A 19,942-nucleotide genomic window follows, 5' to 3' on the forward strand; every position below is an offset into this window, starting at 1 on the left:
TCGGCACCTCGGAGTTAAAATGAACCTAAGTTATTTGCGGAGAGCTTCCTATTGGTTGATTCTGATACTTCCCAAGTGGGAAACTCGGGTATCATCGTTCTACAACGAGTAAGCAAGTCGGAAATGTCAATTTCTCGACAGAATGTGAAAGCGGCATTAACACTGTAATAATAGTTGTGATAATGGATAATTGTAAAAATAGCTCACCCATCATAGAACGACTGTTGACTTGAATGGAAATGTCAGTTCGAGTAATTCTAGCTCTATGGTCACAGCTACCTGTATGGTGAGGCTGTTCTAGTAATTGTATTTCTATGGTCACAGCTACCTGTATGGTGAGGCCGTTCTAGTAATTGTATTTCTATGGTCACAGCTACCTGTGTGGTGAGGCCGTTCTAGTAATTGTATTTCTTTGGTCACAGATACCTGTATGGTGAAGATGTCCAGGGAACGGCCTACGTGATGTTTGGGGTGGAGGTGAACAAGGAGAAGAGGAGGTTACCGTCGGTCAAGCAGGTCACCAATGTGAGTACTGGTAGTACACTACATTATGAAGTGCTAGACCCTTTCCACAACTTAAAGTCATACACACCTCACACATCAAAGGAAGATCAATTCAGTGTAAACATACAACAACAACTGCCATTTTCCTTCCTTCATTTCAGCTGCAGCAAGGCACCGCTACATTGACCATGGCGGAGATCAGGAAGGCCTACCCTGACCTCAGCTCCCTAGTTGGAAGCTCTATTTACGTCAAGGCCTCAGTGCTGACCAAATCAGGTAAGGTCAATAAAGTTTTATTGAGTTGAATTAAATTACAATGGACCTTCAAATGAAAAAGGTCAGATGCAGGCTATCCAAAACCTGATGACTCACGTTAGCTTCCCAAGCTAATGCCTAGGTTAGAACCCAGTCGATCAAACTATGGTAGGATTGATTTAAAACCTTGCTTGAGACGTAAAGACTTGTGGTAGCTCCCCAAGCTAATGCCTAAACTTTGACTCAGCGGGCTAACACAGTCTTGTATCTTTCTACTCCTCTATAGGCAGTGACCTGGTGGAGGCAGAGAAGTCTGGTATTAAGATAGTGGAGTCCCCTTACGTCCTCTCCTTCATAGACACACCAAAGTACTACAAGCCTGGTTTGCCCTTCGACATCATGGTAATCTCACAACATCAATGCCTGATAGACAGAAAGGATCAACCTTATTTGAATGAATTATAAGTCGTTGGAGATAAGAGCCATAGAGATGCAATATAATAATATAATTCTGAGATAAGAGAATCTGGTTCAGATCCAGGGATAAAGTGTTTATATCTCTAACAGGTTCCTCTAACTAGCCTCGTTCTACCATCCTCATCTCATAAGCTTACATTCTGTTAAAAGAAACGAGAGCGCAGTGGTCAGGATGGTGGATCAGGTTACCTTCTAACGGGTTCTAACGCTGTTCTTCAGATCCAGGTGAGTTTCCAGGATGGTTCCCCGGCTCATAACGTCCCGGTCCAGGTGAGCCTCCTGGCCAACCCAATCACCAGCCACCGTGGCACCATCAGGACCGCCATCAACATGCCTGCTGAGCTAGGCCCTCAGATCATCACTGTGAGTACCGCTAACAGGGCTTATAACCAGCTATAACCTGTTATAACCTGCTATAACCACCCTCACTAGAGCTAATGGTGCTTATAACCAGTTATAATAACATGCTTACTGCGATACACCCGCAGACCATCACTGTAAGTACCCCTAACAGGGCTTATAACCAGCTATAACCCGCTATAACCTTCTATAATCACACTCAGTAGAGCTAATGGTGCTTATAATCAAGTATAACCAGCTATATCCACCCTCAGTAATGCCCTAAGCAGTTATAACAACTATCAGTTCTTAGGGTTCATAAGCAAAACTTTGCCTGTCTGTTTCTGTGTACCTGTGTGTGTGGCCATGTATGTGTGTATCTGTGTATGGCTGTGCGAGCATGTGTGTGTGTCTTTGTTTTTATGTGTGTGTCTGTAAATCCTAAACACACAGGCTGAGACCAAACAGATGGGCCTACAGCCAGAGCAGCAGGCCAGACAGCAGATGACCCTTCACCCCTACACACCCTTTGACCGGCAGAGACAGAACTACCTGTATATCTCCACTGGGACCACCACAGTCTCTCTGGGGCAGAGCCTTGGCCTCAGTCTACACATCAACACTGCCGACAAGGCCCACAGGGAACTCATCACTCACCTCACATACCTGGTGAGTGGATATAGTAGAATGGAGTAGCATACAACTGAATTGAACAGCTGGTGAGTGGATATAGTAGACTGGAGTAGCATACAGTTGAATTGAACAGCTGGTGAGTTGATATAGTAGAATGGAATAGCATACAACTGAATTGAACAGCTGGTGAGTTGATATAGTAGAATGGAGTAGCATACAGTTGAATTGAACAGCTGGTGAGTTGATATAGTAGAATGGAGTAGCATACAGTTGAATTGAACAGCTGGTGAGTTGATATAGTAGAATGGAGTAGCATACAGTTGAATTGAACAGCTGGTGAGTTGATATAGTAGAATGGAGTAGCATACAACTGAATTGAACAGCTGGTGAGTGGATATAGTAGACTGGAGTAGCATACAACTGAATTGAACAGCTGGTGAGTGGATATAGTAGAATGGAGTAGCATACAACTGAATTGAACAGCTGGTGAGTGGATATAGTAGAATGGAGTAGCATACAACTGAATTGAACAGCTGGTGAGTGGATATAGTAGAATGGAGTAGCATACAACTGAATTGAACAGCTGGTGAGTGGATATAGTAGAATGGAGTAGCATACAACTGAATTGAATAGCTGGTGAGTGGATATAGTAGACTGGAGTAGCATACAACTCAATTGAATAGCTGGTGAGTGGATATAGTAGACTGGAGTAGCATACAACTGAATTGAATAGCTGGTGAGTGTAAACTGAAATGGTCCAGATTTTTTACAATCCAAAATCAAGTATTTTCAAGATACCCCTGTATATTTATATTTTCTACGATGTGGTGGTACCGTATATAGCTTACACAGTTGTAGCTCTGTCTTCAAAATGTACCTTTGTCTGTCACCAAAGCAAATATTTTGTGAAAAAAATGAAGTGTGTCTGAAACTCCTCCTACAGGTGTTGAACAAGGGCAAAATCATCGTTGCCAAGAGACTAGAGGTCGGAGGTCAGGACATGACCAACGTTCTGTTGACCGTTACCACGGAGATGATGCCCTCATTTCGCGTTGTGGCATTCTACATGCTGCCGTGGGCGGGGACTTCGGAGGTGGTGGCTGATTCTGTGTGGGTGGATGTGGAGGATGCCTGTGTTGGGACGGTGAGTGGACTGGACAACCCAGGATATGTTTAACGTTCAAATACAACCTTAATTCCTTCCTTGATACCTTCCCTCCTGCTTTGACATAATCACTGATTAATGTTGATTGTACAGACGAAAGCAAACTGTCATGTTTGGACAAAGTCATATTTTCTTTGTCCTCTCTCCTATATCCTTCAGTACAGTTGGTTTTGAAGGACCTGATTGGTTACGTCATGGTGATGACAGACCTATGGCGTGTTAGATGAACTAATCCAAAACAACCCCCCGCTCCCCCCAGCTGGCTCCAGGCCCCCAGAGTGCAGTACTTCCCCCCCAGCTGGCTCCAGGCCCCCAGAGTACAGTACTACCCCCCCCCGCTCCCCCCAGCTGGCTCCAGGCCCCCAGAGTACAGTACTACCCCCCTTCTCCCCCCAGCTGCTGGCTCCAGGCCCCCAGAGTACAGTACTACCCCCCGCTCCCCCCAGCTGGCTCCAGGCCCCCAGAGTACAGTACTACCCCCCGCTCCCCCCAGCTGGCTCCAGGCCCCCAGAGTACAGTACTACCCCCCTTCTCCCCCTAGCTGGCTCCAGGCCCCCAGAGTACAGTACTACCCCCCTTCTCCCCCCAGCTGGCTCCAGGCCCCCAGAGTACAGTACTACCCCCCGCTCCCCCAGCTGGCTCCAGGCCCCCAGAGTACAGTACTACCCCCCGCTCCCCCCAGCTGGCTCCAGGCCCCCAGAGTACAGTACTACCACCCAGGGAAAGGGTTCAACTACCAGCTTCTCATGTTCCACTATCTTTCCTCTCATTTCAATTCCATTTAAGGGCTTTATTGGCATGGGAAACATATGTTAACATTGCCACAGCAAGTGAAGTAGATAATTTCACTTTTGTTTGTTAACAATACAAATTAACAGTAAACATTACACTCACAGAAGATCCAAATGGAAAAAAGAAATTTCAAATTTCATTCTCGCTCTCACTCTCTCTCTCTCTTCAATTTCAATTTCAATTCGCTTTATTGGCATGACATAACAATGTACATATTGCCAAAGCTTATTTTGGATATTTACAATATAAATACAAATGAGAATCAAAATTGTCTCTAATTGTTTTATATTTTTGACATTTTGTCAGGAAATGCCGCTCTGTCTCAGGTTCTGCTGTTGTGCAGTGGTTGCACAGCCTTTCCTCTACAGGGAGACAGGTTTTCCTGTGTCTACCCTTCTCAATGGCAAGGCTGTGCTCACTGAGCCTGTACCCTGTCAAGGTTTTTCTAAGGTTTTGATCAGTAACCATGGTCAAATAGTTAGCCATGGTGTACTGTCGATTTAGGGCCAGATAGCACTGCATTTTGCTTTGTGTTTGTGCTTGTGTTTCCCAATAAGCAATGTAGTTTTGTTTTGACTGTGTTGTAATTTGGTTTATTCTGATTGATTGGATGTTCTGGTCCTGGGGCTGAGTTCACAAACCTGTTCTACTAACACACTGAACTCAGCCCCAGGACCAGCTGGATGAGGGGACTCTTTTCTTTGCTCAGCTCTTGGCATTGCAGGGCTTGGCAATGGTATGAGAGGGGGTCACTGTATTTTAGATGTTTTCAAAACTTAATTGCTCTTTTTTGAGTTTTTATTTTTAGTGGATATTGGTCTAATTCTGCCCTGCATGCATTGTTTGTAGTTTTTCTCTGGACATGTAGGAGAATCTTACAGAACTCTGCATGCAGGGTTTCAATGGGGTGTTTGTCCCATTTGATGAAATCTTGTTTTGCAAATGGACCCCACACCTCGCTGCCATAGAGTGCAATTGGTTCAATGACATATTCAATTAGTTTTAGCTAAATTTTAATAGGTATTTCAATTTGAATTTGCTTTTTAATGGCGTAGAATGCCCTGTGTGCTTTCTCTCTCAGTTCATTCACTGCATTATTAAGGTGTCCAGTTGAGCTTATTTTTAAACCTCAGTAATTGTATTGTGTACAGTACTCTATATATTTTGTACCAATTGAGAACTTTGGTCTAATTCCCTGAGATCTGGATCTTCTCTGGAAAATCATTATTTTAGTCTTTTTGGGGTTTACTGCCAGGGCCCAGGTCTGGCAGTACTGCTCTAGCAGGTCCAGGCTCTGCTGTAGGCCATGTGCTGTGGGTGACAGCAGGCATAGGTCATCTGCGAAGAGTAGGCATTTAACTTCTGAATTGTGGAGACTAACACCAGTGGCTGAGGATTTTTCTAGAATAGTGGCCAATTCGTTAATGTAAATATTGAAGAGTGCAGGGCTCAGATTACAACCCTGGCGAAGGACCCGCTCCTGGTTGAAAAATTCTGTTATTTTCTTACCAATTTTAATGCTGCACGTATTGCCAGTATACATTTATTTAATTATGTCATATGTTTTACCCCCTACACCACTTTCAATAACTTTGTAGAACAGTCTTGTATGCCAAATATAATCAAATGCTTTTTGGAAGTCGATAAAGCAAGCGTATATTTTGGTGGACATGTTTATCTATCAGGGTGTGTAGGGTGTAAATATGATCAGTTGTGCGATGTTTTGGGGTTATGAGTCCTTGATTCCAGATGGTAGGGAAGTAACCTACACTCAGGATCAAATTAAACAGTTTTAATATAGCCAATTGAAATTTTGCACTAGTGAATTTGAGTCTCACTCACTCACTCACTCACTCACCCCCCGCAGTTGAGTGTTGGTCCAGCTGGCTCCAGGCCCTCAGAGTACTACCACCCAGGGAGAGGGTTCAACTTCCAGGTGAGAGGAGACCCAGGAGCCATGGTCAGTCTGGTCGTGGTGGACAATGCTGTGTTCCTGCTCAACAGACAGAGGCTCACACAGAGGAAGGTGAGGGAGACTGTGTGGGTCTGTGGAAATCAATAGACAGACACAGAGAGGAGAGTAATGGGGTCAGTCGATCATCTGAAGTTACCATCTGGATAACACCTCTGACACCTCTTCTCTGACTCATTTTTACATTTACATTTTAGTCATTTAGCAGACGCTCTTATCCAGAGCAACTTACAGTAGTGAATGCATACATTTCATTTCATTTTCATTTCATACATAAAAAAAAAAAGAAAAATTCGTACTGGCCCCCCGTGGGAATCGAACCCACAACCCTGGCGTTGCAAACACCATGCTCTACCAACTGAGCTACAGGGAAGACTCTTCTCCTCTGACCCCTCCTCTGACTCCTCTCCTCTGACCCCTCTCCTCTCACCCCTCTCCTCTCACCCCTCTCCTCTCACCCCTCTCCTCTCACCCCTCTGATCTGATTCCTCTCCTCTGACTCCTCTCCTCTGACCCCTCTCCTCTGACCCCACTCCTCTGACTCCTCTCCTCTGACTCCTCTCCTCTGACCCCACTCCTCTGACTCCTCTCCTCTGACTCCTCTCCTCTGACCCCACTCCTCTGACTCCTCTCCTCTGACTCCTCTCCTCTGACCCCACTCCTCTGACTCCTCTCCTCTGACTCCTCTCCTCTGACCCCACTCCTCTGACCCCCCTCCTCTGACCCCTCTCCTCTGACCCCTCTCCTCTGACCCCTCTCCTCTGACTCCTCTCCTCTGACCCCTCTCCTCTGACTCCTCTGACCCCTCTCCTCTGACTCCTCTGACCCCTCTCCTCTGACCCCTCTCCTCTGACTCCTCTCCTCTGACTCCTCTCCTCTGACTCCTCTCCTCTGACTCCTCTCCTCTGACTCCTCTCATCTGACTCCTCTGACCCCTCTCCTCTGACCCCTCTCCTCTGACTCCTCTCCTCTGACTCCTCTCCTCTGACCCCTCTCCTCTGACTCCTCTGACCCCTCTTCTCTGACCCCTCTCCTCTGACTCCTCTGACCCCTCTCCTCTGACCCCTCTCCTCCGACTCCTCTGTGCCCCCGTCAGATCTGGCAGGTGGTGGAGGGGGGGGACATAGGCTGTACCCACGGTGGGGGCAGCAACAGCATGGGTGTCTTCACTGACGCTGGACTACTGTTTTACTCCAACACTGGTGGAGCCACCTCTTCTAGACAAGGTAGCACACAACGCAGGCGCACATACACAGACAGACAGACAGACATACACACACACAGGAAGAGCCACCTTCTTCTGGTTAATATGAGGAAAGAGGGTAACATCAGTCCTCTAATGGTTAATGTGAGGAAAGAGGGTAACATCAGTCCTCTAATGGTTAATGTGAGGAAAGAGGGTAACATCAGTCCTCTAATGGTTAATGTGAGGAATGAGGGTAACATCAGTCCTCTAATGGTTAATGTGAGGAAAGAGGGTAACATCAGTCCTCTAATGGTTAATGTGAGGAAAGAGGGTAACATCAGTCCTCTTATGGTTAATGTGAGGAAAGAGGGTAACATCAGTCCTCTAATGGTTAATGTGAGGAAAGAGGGTAACATCAGTCCTCTAATGGTTAATGTGAGGAAAGAGGGTAACATCAGTCCTCTAATGGTTAATGTGAGGAAAGAGGGTAACATCAGTCCTCTAATGGTTAATGTGAGGAAAGAGGGTAACATCAGTCCTCTAATGGTTAATGTGAGGAAAGAGGGTAACATCAGTCCTCTAATGGTTAATGTGAGGAAAGAGGGTAACATCAGTCCTCTAATGGTTAATGTGAGGAAAGAGGGTAACATCAGTCCTCTTATGGTTAATGTGAGGAAAGAGGGTAACATCAGTCCTCTAATGGTTAATGTGAGGAAAGAGGGTAACATCAGTCCTCTAATGGTTAATGTGAGGAAAGAGGGTAACATCAGTCCTCTAATGGTTAATGTGAGGAAAGAGGGTAACATCAGTCCTCTAATGGTTAATGTGAGGAAAGAGGGTAACATCAGTCCTCTAATGGTTAATGTGAGGAAAGAGGGTAACATCAGTCCTCTAATGGTTAATGTGAGGAAAGAGGGTAACATCAGTCCTCTAATGGTTAATGTGAGGAAAGAGGGTAACATCAGTCCTCTAATGGTTAATGTGAGGAAAGAGGGTAACATCAGTCCTCTAATGGTTAATCAAATCAAATGTATTTATATAGCCCTTCGTACATCAGCTGAAATCTCAAAGTGCTGTACAGAAACCCAGCCTAAAACCCCAAACAGCAAGCAATGCATGTGAAAGAAGCACGGTGGCTGGGAAAAACTCCCTAGGAAAAACTCCTGAGAAAGGCCAAAAACCTAGGAAGAAACCTAGAGAGGAACCAGGCTATGAGGGGTGGCCAGTCCTCTTCTGGCTGTGCCGGGTGGATATTATAACAGAACATGGTCAAGATGTTAAAATGTTCGTAAATGACCAGCATGGTCAAATAATAATAATCATAGTAATTGTCGAGGGTGCAACAAGCACGTCCGGTGAACAGGTCAGGGTTCCGTAGCCGCAGGCAGAACAGTTGAAACTGGAGCAGCAGCATGGCCAGGTGGACTGGGGACAGCAAGGAGTCATCATGCCAGGTAGTCCTGAGGCATGGTCCTAGGGCTCAGGTCCTCCGAGAGAAAGAAAGAAAGAGAGAAAGAGAGAATTAGAGAGAGCATATTTACATTCACACAGGACACCGGATAAGACAAGAGAATACTCCAGATGTAACAGACTGACCCTAGCCCCCCGACACATAAACTACTGCAGCATAAATACTGGAGGCTGAGACAGGAGGGATCAGAAGACACTGTGGCCCCATCCGATGATACCCCCGGACAGGGCCAAACAGGCAGGATATAACCCCACCCACTTTGCCAAAGCACAGCCCCCACACCACTAGAGGGATATCTACAACCATCAACTTACCGTCCGAAGACAAGGCCGAGTATAGCCCACAAAGATCTCCGCCACGGCACAACCCAAGGGGGGGGCGCCAACCCAGACAGGAAGAGGGTAACATCAGTCCTCTAATGTTTAATGTGAGGAAAGAGGGTAACATCAGTCCTCTAATGGTTAATGTGAGGAAAGAGGGTAACATCAGTCCTCTAATGGTTAATGTGAGGAAAGAGGGTAACATCAGTCCTCTAATGGTTAATGTGAGGAAAGAGGGTAACATCAGTCCTCTAATGGTTAATATGAGGAAAGAGGGTAACATCAGTCCTCTAATGGTTAATGTGAAGAAAGAGGGTAACATCAGTCCTCTAATGGTTAATGTGAGGAAAGAGGGTAACATCAGTCCTCTAATGGTTAATGTGAGGAAAGAGGGTAACATCAGTCCTCTAATGGTTAATGTGAGGAATGAGGGTAACATCAGTCCTCTAATGGTTAATGTGAGGAAAGAGGGTAACATCAGTCCTCTAATGGTTAATGTGAGGAAAGAGGGTAACATCAGTCCTCTAATGGTTAATGTGAGGAAAGAGGGTAACATCAGTCCTCTAATGGTTAATGTGAGGAAAGAGGGTAACATCAGTCCTCTAATGGTTAATGTGAGGAAAGAGGGTAACATCAGTCCTCTAATGGTTAATATGAGGAAAGAGGGTAACATCAGTCCTCCAATGGTTAATATGAGGAAAGAGGGTAACATCAGTCCTCTAATGGTTAATATGAGGAAAGAGGGTAACATCAGTCCTCTAATGGTTGTTGTCTTAGGTCTCTCTTTATGTAGTGTTATGTTGTCTCTCTTGTTGTGATGTGTGTTTTGTCCTATATTTTTATTTAATTTATTTTCATTTTAATCCCCGCTCCCACAGGAGGCCTTTTGCCTTTTGGTAGGCTGTCATTGTAAATAAGAATTTGTTCTTAACTGAGTTGCCCAGTTAAATTAAGGTTACATGGCCTTTGCAGAAATCCAAAGGCCATGTTTGCAATGTTCTGTTTGTTTACTGTTGCAGGGAAGATTAGTAAAAGTAAAACATTCCAGAGTGGCCCAATCATAAGTTTGAGTAAGACAGACCAGTGGGCTTGTACAGACATCTGTGTTTCTTGGTTTGTAGAACCGTTTAATTTCGTTGTTTGCCATTCCTGTGTTTCCCTCCCCTCCCTTCCATCTCTCCTGCAGGCATGCAGTGCCCAGGGAGGTCCAGAAGGAGGCGCTCTGCTGAGATGTTGCAACGCAGAACTCAACTGGGTCAGTGACAGAAAAAGTGCTATGTTCACTTTTAGTTGATGGATGGAATGATTTATTGACGGATAGGTGGATGGATTGATTGATAGATTGATGGTTCTGAGCTCTCTCCCTTCCCCTCTCCCTACAGAGAACCACTACAGAGATAAGCTGCTGCGTCAGTGTTGTAAGGATGGCCTGAGAGAGATCCCCATGCCTTACTCCTGCACCCGACGCTCCCTCTACATCACTGAGGGATGGGAATGCATCAAGGCCTTCAGGTACTGAGTTGAGTTCAATTGAGTTGAATTGAGTTGTTGAGCTGAAGTGAAGTGAAGTGCACTGAACTGTTTGGCACTTTCAGGTACTGCTGCTCCAAGTACAGGGGAGAGGAGTTCGACACCAGACTACCCCCTACCACCACCATACCCCCTACCACCACCATACCCCCTACCACCACAGCTCGACTCAGGCTGACCCTGGACAGACACATGTTACATAGCAAACAATACTTTGTTGATTATGGGATTTCAAGAGGTAATATTGATGATGATGATGGACTAGCTGGTAAATGAATTGTTAGGTGTTTGTGGCAGCAGTGTTGTAGTACTGGAATCCGGTCTGGAGATACATAGTGAGTGTATCAGTCTTGTCTCAGTGTCAGGTACATTTTTACTCAGAAACAATGAGGACTCATCGTTTCTTCCCGAGACCAGCTGAAACCAGCGGAGTAAAAAACAAATAATAGTTAGCGTTAGTGGTGGGAAGTTGGACTCTTTTTACTGACTCTGATCTTTCCCACTCATTCAGTCTTTCTACTACTTTCGTTCATTTGCGTCACTGTTAGAGCCTCACAGTGGAGGTGTCATAATACCCATAAAACCTAGCTGTCAAACAGGGAAATGGTTCCAATAGTTTTTCCACCATTCATTTTTCCCTTAAAGGATTTTAGAAACACTTCAAATAAGGGCTGTGTTTCATGTAGGCTTACCCTGATGTGACGTATATTCGTCTCTATTTACTCTGATTCGAAACAGCTAATTAGCATCAAAGTAGACATATCATGCAAAACTACAAATCCCTGCAGGTCATCTCTAGCTGATACCTTTGCTAACATTATCAATTTATTAATTACTACATTTAGCTAATCCAGAGATTCTTACCTTTGCCTCGATTCGTCAGTCTTGTCCAGATCATCATGGCATTTGTAGTTCTTTATGATAGCCACGTTAGTTTCACCTAGTCGGCTTGGGGATTCAAACAGGTGACCTTTTGGTTACTGGCCCAATGTTCTTAACTGCGAGGCTACTTGCTGCCCCATTTCGTTCACCAAAGGGGGCTTATTGGAGCTGACATTTGTGACAGACTTGTAAACGTGTGCTTTAAGCAATGTATATTTGTTGATTGCTAGGCATACAAATTAGATTATTTCTTGATACATTTGAGACGAGGTCTAGTTGTGGTCGTCCCGGACTAGATTGTGAACGACTCTTGGAGGAATGCATTGCTTGATTACCATGAGGGTGATAAGCGCAGTCGTTTGCAAACTGCAGCACCCAAAAGATTTGTTCTCGAGTTTGAGTTTGTTGCGCAGAGGCTGTGTGTGTTTTGATTCTACAAAGCTGTGTCCATCATAACATTCAATAATCAATGAATTGCAGTTATTCTTGCACCATGTGATTCATTATCAGTTCTATTCATGTATTTTTCTTCTCTATGCTCATGATCTATTTTCCTGCAAGCATTTGACAGACAGTTGGTGGTCAAAGCACTTCTCTGGCGTCGCCGAGCCTGAAGAGTGTGTATTAACCCTGCTGTAGGGTTCATTGCGGCCAGCATTAGCAGGTCAAACAAACAACTTAAATGAACGAATCATGACTCTCGAGTCAGTCAAAAGAGTCATTCAAAAACTGCACATCACTAGTCAGCACGTAAAACAGCTTCGCCAGGCCAAATATCCACACTCCTTTCATGACACATGAATATCTGATCCCCTATTGAAACCTGGCGTTCCTACTTTACTCGTAAAATTACTGTCCATTACTTTCATTGAAATATATCCTCTAACTTTGTAGTGCTCAGCAGGATTTCCTTGATTCGCTGGTAGGAAATAGTGTGGGAAATTGCTTGAAAATTGTATGCTAACTATTAGTTAGGGGAGCCTGGGGGAAGCTTGTCTTTTTATGGACCTGTTTGGGTTAGTGATAACTTTTGACCTCAGCATTTATCACCATTCTGAATGTCTTAAGAATCCACATGTTCTTCTGAAATCTGAACATAGAAATACTGAACATTTTGAACTATTATTATGGTGGATTTGCATTTTTCTGGTCTCGGTCTTGACTCGGTCTTGGACCCCTTGTCCTCCTCCCGGTCTTGGTCTTGACTCGGACTGGATTTGCTCCAGTCTTGGTCTTGAATCGGTCTTGCTTTAGGTGGACTTGGTCTTGAATTGGTCTTGCTTTAGGTGGTCTTGGTCTTGAATCGGTCTTGCTTTAGGTGGACTTGGTCTTGCTTTAGGTGGTCTTGGTCTTGAATCGGTCTTGCTTTAGGTGGTCTTGGTCTTGACTTGGTCTTGCTTTAGGTGGTCTTGGTCTTGAATCGGTCTTGCTTTAGGTGGTCTTGAACACAACACTGTATGATGTCTTGTTAATTAATTTGAGTTGAGACTGTTGAGTCTAATTTAATTCTAACCAGATATAATTTCCGACCAAGTGTATGTTACAGCAGAGAACTGAGCTCAAAATTATTGATAGCTCAATTAATCCATCAATCAATCAATTTATCCACCCATCCATTTATCCATCGAAAAAGTTGAAACATATTTATTTTTTGGCATCAGGTGAAAGAATTATGATGCAGTCTATACCGAGAGTGGCATCCACTCAAGATATGGAAGGACAGAGAGGGTCTTTTGCTGAGGAAGAGGAGGAGGAAGAGGAGGATGACTTTATGGAGGAGAGTGAGGTGATAGTAAGGTCTAAGTTCTATGAGTCATGGCTGTGGAGAGACCTGACGCTGCCCAGTGTGCCTGAGGACAGCAGAGATGGGTGAGTACCTCTGTGTGGGTGTGTGGGCGGGCTGCCTGGGTCGGGTCTGGTCTGGTCCTCTCACCCCCTTATAGAAAGGGCCAGCAGTTTCCCTGCTCATAGGCTAAGACTTGGTTTGAAACTGTGTCAAAGTGCTGAACTGTACGTACTACAGGCTACTTCCTATGAGTAGGGCCAGGAGTTTTTCCTAACCACATGACCTGTCCACGGAAAACTCTTTCTGTGAGGGGTTGATCATTTTTGTGATCCCAGTCAAAAGGGGATACTGCAAGGTACTGGCAATTAAGCTAGTGTGCCTGTAGACTTACAGTTATTGTGGTAACGCTAGTTAGCATTAGCTTGCTAAACTACCTAGAACTTCCTTCATACCTCACGTAGAGACACAAAAATGGTATCCACAAGTTCATCTGACTCTGGATGTATCCCTCGCAGTATCCCTTTGAAATTAAACTACCTACTCTGTAAATCCCCAGAGTTGCACCACAGTGGACTGGAGGTCACATTGAGACTGGCTGAGTTAACAGATCAGAAACAGCCTGGCCTTTTTTCATTCCCCCCCCCAAAAAATAAACACTGTTGCACCATCGTGTACTGTCCCAGGGATATTTGTGTGTGTGTGTTTGTGTCTTTGCGAATGCGTGCGTGTCACTGTTAGCATTGTATTAGGCAACGGCATCAGTCGATCACAATCCACCAGTCTCTCTCAATATTTATCTTCAAGCTAATGTTTTACTGTGCTCATGTCTCAAGCTGAGCTTACAAGAGGTCAACTCAATGGGCTTCATTAGTTTGGGTCTGTTCCTTACAGGTTGGCAACGCTGCATGTGGAGTCCATCTTCCCAGACACTATCACCCAGTGGGGGGTACTAGCCATCAGCTCCTCACCTGTCACAGGTAGACCCTTCCCTTCCCCTGGGGTAGCCATGGTCCCAGTCCCTAAGTGCTACGCTCTATGCACTTGTTGGCAAGGTGAAACACCAATCAGAGGGCAAGGTGGAACTGTTACCATATCACTGACACCTGTCAAATCCAATCAGATCACCACATGTGCATAGGGCTTAGGATTTAAGGGGTCTATTTGGGATTGGACCTAATTCTCAGTGGTCTAAAATGGCTTCCTCTCACTGTGCCCATATTCAGTCATTTCCCAGGAGGATTCCAAGTAGTATGCTAGTGGGGATACTGGTACGATATAAGGAATACAAAATATTGCTGTACAATTCTAGCATTCTAACGAAAGCTGCTGTTGTTTGTTTAGTTCAATCATTTTGTTTTTATTCCAGGTTTCTGCGTAGCTGAGCCGTGGAACGTGCGTGCGTGGAAGCGTTTCTTCGTGGACCTGAAGCTGCCGTACTCGGTGGCGAGGAACGAACACGTGGAGATCAAAGCTGTGCTCTATAACTATGGCGATGAGGACATGGAGGCAAGCTCACCTCTGACCTCTCACCCATGACTTCTATCTAATCCTCAAGCCTTACCTTAACCATCAGGTTGATGAATTCATATCTGAGCCTGTAGATAAGAGGCAACATCTATCTATCTACCTACTACTCCGACTACTCCCACCCGCTAGCACCCCTCTGATCCCTTCCTATCAGCCATTTTCTGTCTCAACTCTCCTAACTCTCCCATTACTGTCAGCCATTTTGTGTCTTGACCGTTCCAGTTTCCTCCTCTTTTCAGCTTACCTAGAAACAATGGTGCTACTGAAGACGGAGGACATGTGCAGTGTGGCGTTCAATGAGAAATCCACCCAGTTCTGCTCACTTCCTCTCAGCCATTTTGTGTCTTGACCATCTCCATTTCCTCCTCTACTCAACCCAGGTTAAGGTGGTGCTACTGAAGACGGAGGACATGTGCAGTGTGGCGTTCAATGAGAAACACACCCAGTTCTGCTCACTTCCTCTCAGCCATTTTGTGTCTTGACCATCTCCATTTCCTCCTCTACTCAACCCAGGTTAAGGTGGTGCTACTGAAGACGGAGGACATGTGCAGTGTGGCGTTCAATGAGAAACACACCCAGGAGGTGACGTTGAAGGGCAGCTCATCCCTGGTGGTTCCCTACACCATCATACCGTTGAAGGCCGGAGAGATGCTACTGGAGGTCCTTGCCATGGCCAAAGGGTTTATGGGTAGCGACGGGGTCAAGAAGAAGCTACGCGTGGTGGTGGGTGACTATTTCAGATGTTAGTTAAAAAACATCTCTCTCTATATATAGCGACTGTGAATCAGTGTCCTTACCTAAGATATGAGGACCAGTATCTCTAACCTGTTTTCAAAACCCTCTAACAGGTGGAAGGAGTGCAGAAGACTAAAGTGCAGAGTTTTGTATTGAATCCTTCTGCCAAGGGAGGGAAAGGTGAGTAGAACTAAGACATTCATCATCTTTAACCCTAATGCTTACCATTACCATGTTCCCTTTAGAAACAATCTTTACTAAGTCTTCTTACTATGTTTTCCCCCAGATGGGAGGCAGGTAGTGGAGGTGGACAAAGTGGTGCTGGGCTCCCTGGTTCCAAACTCTCAACCAGAGACATTTATCAACATCAGGGGTAGGCCTAACTGAGAAACAAGGTTTAAGTTATTACACAGAAGTGGTGGCTGGCTGGTGCCTCTAAACCTTTGGGTTGGTTATGGGCATTGTGAAGCCAAAGCAACTGTGTGGACATATAACCTATTCTATTCCATTCCTTCCATTCTGCTCTCTCCGCTCTCTACTCTACTCTACTCTACTCTACTCTACTCTACTCTGCTCCTCCCACCAGGTAACCTGTTGGCTGACACCATAGACAACAGTATCAGCAGTGACTCTCTGGCCTCTTTGATCCGTATGCCTGGTGGCTGTGTGGAACAGAACCTAGCCAGCATCACCCTGCCTCTTATAGCCACTGTCTACCTGGACCGTTCCAACGACTGGGAGACTGTAGGGGTGCAACGCAGGCTGGAGGCCATCAACTACATACAGAAAGGCTACCAGAAGCAGCTGGTGTATAAGAAGAAAGATGACTCTTACCCCCCCTACAGGAATGAAGGCACAAGCACATGGTATTGTTCAAATACATAGAAGAAGAAGAATGTGTATCATATCATGTATTCAATCACAGAGTAATCTAAATAATACAATGGATTGTATTTGTAACCCTCACACCCTCTCTCTCTACTTCCTCCCTTTTCTCTCTCTTTTTCTGTCTCCCTCTCCCTCCCCCTCCACCTCTCTCCCTTCCCCTCCACCTTCTCTTTCCCCCCTCGACCTCAACCTCTCCCCCTTCCTCCACCCTCTCCTCCCTCCCCCTCCACCTCTCTCCCGTCTCCTCCTCTCCCTCCACCTCTCTCCCTTCCCCTGCACCCTCTCTTTCTCCCCCTCTCCCTCCACCTCTCTCCCCTCCCCACCACCCTCTTTCTCTCCCTCTCCCTGCCCACCATCTCTTTCTCCCCCTCTCCCCTACCCTCTCTTTCTCCCCCTCTCTCCCCTATCCCCCCACCCTCCCCCATAGGATCACAGCGTATGTAGTGAAGGTGTTCTCTATGGCTCGTCCGCTGGTAGGAGTGAGTGAACAGGATGTGTGTGGTCCTCTCCTCTACCTGCTCAACAACAAACAGCAGATCACTGGATCTTTCAGAGAGGACAACCCTGTCTACACTACTACTATGACAGTAAGAAAGAGACACACACACACACACACACACGAGTGGATTCAGAAGCACGCGCGCACAAATACACACATAGACTGATGTGTGCACACATTCACACTCTAACAGACAGAGAGAGATCTGGGACTGAACTCTTATAACAGCTTCTCTCTCCTCCAGGGTGGGGTGCAAGGTGCAGAGTCTCAGTCCACTCTGACAGCCTTTGTCCTGATAGCCATGACTGAAGCCACCAAGGATAAGGAACTCAACTGCAATGGAGCTGGCCAAACCATCAAGGTAAGCCGGTCACATAACCGTTTTTATTTAACCTTTATTTAACTAGGCAAGTCAGTTAAGAACAAATTCGAGTCGTGCCGACTCTTTTGTATTAAATTTCAGGTTCATTCTTTATCTCTCTGCTCATATAAGAATGGAATTAATAAGCAGCCAATGGATAGACAGTGAAGTTGTATTCTATTGTATTGTATTAGAATGGGATCCAGAATGCTGCCAACTATCTGAGGAGCGCGTATAGTAGTCTGAAGAGGCCCTACTCTCTGGCCATCTCTGCCTACGCTCTGTCTCTGGTTGACGAGGCACCTTCACTGTTCTTAAAAACCCTGCTACTCAAAGCTGCATCTCCAGGTAGGGAAATGTCTGTCTCTGTTTCTCTCTCTCTCGCCCCCTCTATTCTCTGCTGTGCTTCACTGTTATTCTCTCCCCCTCTCCCCTCCCCTCCCTCCTTCCTCCCTCTCTCCCCTCCTCCAGACGGGACCCATTGGCCAGACAGTGAGAACCGCCTCTTCACTCTGGAGGCGACGGGCTACGCCCTGCTAGCCCTGGTGAAGAGTAGTCACATGACTGAAGCCGCTGCACCTTTCGAGTGGCTCAACGAACAGCGCCGCAGGGGCGGGGGCTACGGCTCCACACAGGTACTGAGCGACATCACCGGAAACAAGTATTGCATGATGTCAGTGAGCTGAGTTTATGTCAACAGTGTTATTGCAGGTTGTCACTAGCCAGTCCACTAGCCAGTTGCTCTCCGCCATTTGGATCTCCACACAATCCAGTACATATTTTATAATAATCTCTCTGCTTCCTCTCTCTCTTCCCTCTCCTCTCCTCCCCGTCTCTCTCCCCTCTCTCTTCCTCCACTCTCGCCCTTCCCCTCTCCTCTCTCCCTCCCCCCTCTTTGGCTCTCTGTCTCTCTCCCCCAGCCAACCATGGTTGTTCTGCAGGGTCTGTCTGAGTACCTGATAAAGAAACCTCCTCCCAATGACCTGAGTCTCCAGGTGGACCTGAGCATCCAGGGCCGCAGCGACCAACGCTTCCACTTCGACCCCAGGACTGCCTACGTGGCACGCTCCTCCAGGGTAGGAGGGAAGCTGTTCTCTCTCCCTTTCTCTCTCTCTCTCTCATTCTCTCTCTCTTTCACCATTTCTTCTCTCCCAACCTACCTGTATCTTATGTAAAATATGTGGCCTAGGTTTAGTAACCATGATGTATCATGTTCCTCTTTCACCATCTCTTCTCTTCTGTGGGGTTTTCACCCAGGCTCCTATAGACCAGGGATTCAGAGTGGAGGCCAAAGGGAAGGGGCAAGGTATACTAGAGGTATGACCACAACACATGTCTATGGCCATTAGTCAATGCATGATAGCAGAGCTTGTCTATGATCATTTTGTCATATTGATGTATGATGCATATTTGTTTGTGTTGTCACTTCCTGGTCTAATGACCTCTGACCTAGGTGGTGACCTACTACAACGAGCTCCCTGAGGTGCATGAGAAGAGCAGCTGCAAGAACTTTGATTTGGACGTGACCATCGCAGAATCTAGTGGTAGGTTAATCCAGCTCTCAATCTCCATTTTTATCTTAATCCCAGTCTCAAATCTTAAACTCAGTGTTTTTCTGACATTTTTTTTGTAACCCCGCTGACAGAAAAGCCTCCACCAGATGCAGAGAAGTCCTACAGGATCACTATTAACATCAGGTGAGATTATACTGTACAATGTTGAATATCTAGGCTACCTGGCAGTCTGTCTTTTCATACTCTCCTTTGGTCCCCTCTCTACGAAACACACTAGGGGACTTACTGTTATTGGATAACACTTGAGAGTCTCTACTTTTTGATTCTATCTTCCTCTTCATTCTACTATTCTCTCTCTCTTTCCAACCTCCAGGGCACTGGGACCAAGGGAGGTCAGGATGGTTGTTCTGGACATCAGTCTCCCTACTGGGTTCGTCCCAGAGAATGAAGACCTGGAGATGGTATTGTTACAGTACAACTACTGTCATACTGGAACCCACGTTAAAGGGATAGTTCACCCCAAGTTACACCTTGGTTTCCTTACCCTGTAAGCCGTCTATGGACATGGTATGACAGCAATCCATGCTTTGGTTTTATTTCCCTGGCACTGTTTCCAAATGTTAACGTTTTAGCATGTCGCACAAATCCAATTCAAGTCATGGGACCGATATGTTTTATTTTTTTCGCACATCGTGTCCAAATCATCGGAAAGTATCTAACATTTATTGTGAAGCTCAACAAGGTCACTTACAGATGATTTGAACATGATGCCCAAAAATGCTAATATCGGACCCATTACTTTAATGAGATTTGCGCCACAAATGCTAAATGTTAAAGGGGATTTGTGCCACATATGCATTTGGAAACAGTGTCAGGGAAACTAAACCTAAGCATGGATTGCTGTCATACCTTGTCCATAGACTGCTTACAGGGTAAGGAAACCAATTGTGTCATTTAGGTGAACTATCCCTTTAATCCACTTGTAATGCTCATGTGTCTCCGCTAGATGGCTCTCTAACTGCATGTCTGGTCTTTGACTCAATGTCCAACTTGATTTCAACTGTGTGTTAAGTGTAGCTTATTGTGACTATTTGCATATTGAAAAT

At 45.7% G+C, this 19,942-nt stretch overlaps 1 protein-coding gene across 1 annotated transcript in view; it reads left to right on the forward strand.

Moving 5' to 3' along the window:
* The window catches only part of LOC115178149 (venom factor), a 29,276-nt gene that overhangs the window by 2,807 nt on the left and 6,527 nt on the right, over positions 1-19,942 (forward strand). The window contains exons 11-37 of the mRNA XM_029739189.1: positions 423-525; positions 666-780; positions 1,046-1,161; positions 1,456-1,599; positions 2,029-2,244; positions 3,152-3,352; positions 6,033-6,191; positions 7,234-7,363; positions 10,301-10,369; positions 10,497-10,626; positions 10,710-10,882; positions 13,188-13,395; positions 14,204-14,289; positions 14,679-14,818; positions 15,353-15,562; positions 15,688-15,754; positions 15,861-15,947; positions 16,161-16,440; positions 16,890-17,049; positions 17,206-17,322; positions 17,517-17,670; positions 17,794-17,957; positions 18,243-18,398; positions 18,580-18,639; positions 18,776-18,866; positions 18,968-19,019; positions 19,210-19,297. Coding sequence (XP_029595049.1) covers positions 423-525; positions 666-780; positions 1,046-1,161; positions 1,456-1,599; positions 2,029-2,244; positions 3,152-3,352; positions 6,033-6,191; positions 7,234-7,363; positions 10,301-10,369; positions 10,497-10,626; positions 10,710-10,882; positions 13,188-13,395; positions 14,204-14,289; positions 14,679-14,818; positions 15,353-15,562; positions 15,688-15,754; positions 15,861-15,947; positions 16,161-16,440; positions 16,890-17,049; positions 17,206-17,322; positions 17,517-17,670; positions 17,794-17,957; positions 18,243-18,398; positions 18,580-18,639; positions 18,776-18,866; positions 18,968-19,019; positions 19,210-19,297 — 3,676 coding nt within the window. The remainder of the gene's footprint in view (positions 1-422; positions 526-665; positions 781-1,045; positions 1,162-1,455; positions 1,600-2,028; positions 2,245-3,151; positions 3,353-6,032; positions 6,192-7,233; positions 7,364-10,300; positions 10,370-10,496; positions 10,627-10,709; positions 10,883-13,187; positions 13,396-14,203; positions 14,290-14,678; positions 14,819-15,352; positions 15,563-15,687; positions 15,755-15,860; positions 15,948-16,160; positions 16,441-16,889; positions 17,050-17,205; positions 17,323-17,516; positions 17,671-17,793; positions 17,958-18,242; positions 18,399-18,579; positions 18,640-18,775; positions 18,867-18,967; positions 19,020-19,209; positions 19,298-19,942) is intronic.

The sequence above is a fragment of the Salmo trutta genome, chromosome 38 (genome assembly GCF_901001165.1).
Source record: "Salmo trutta chromosome 38, fSalTru1.1, whole genome shotgun sequence".
Taxonomy (NCBI): Eukaryota; Metazoa; Chordata; class Actinopteri; order Salmoniformes; family Salmonidae; genus Salmo; species Salmo trutta.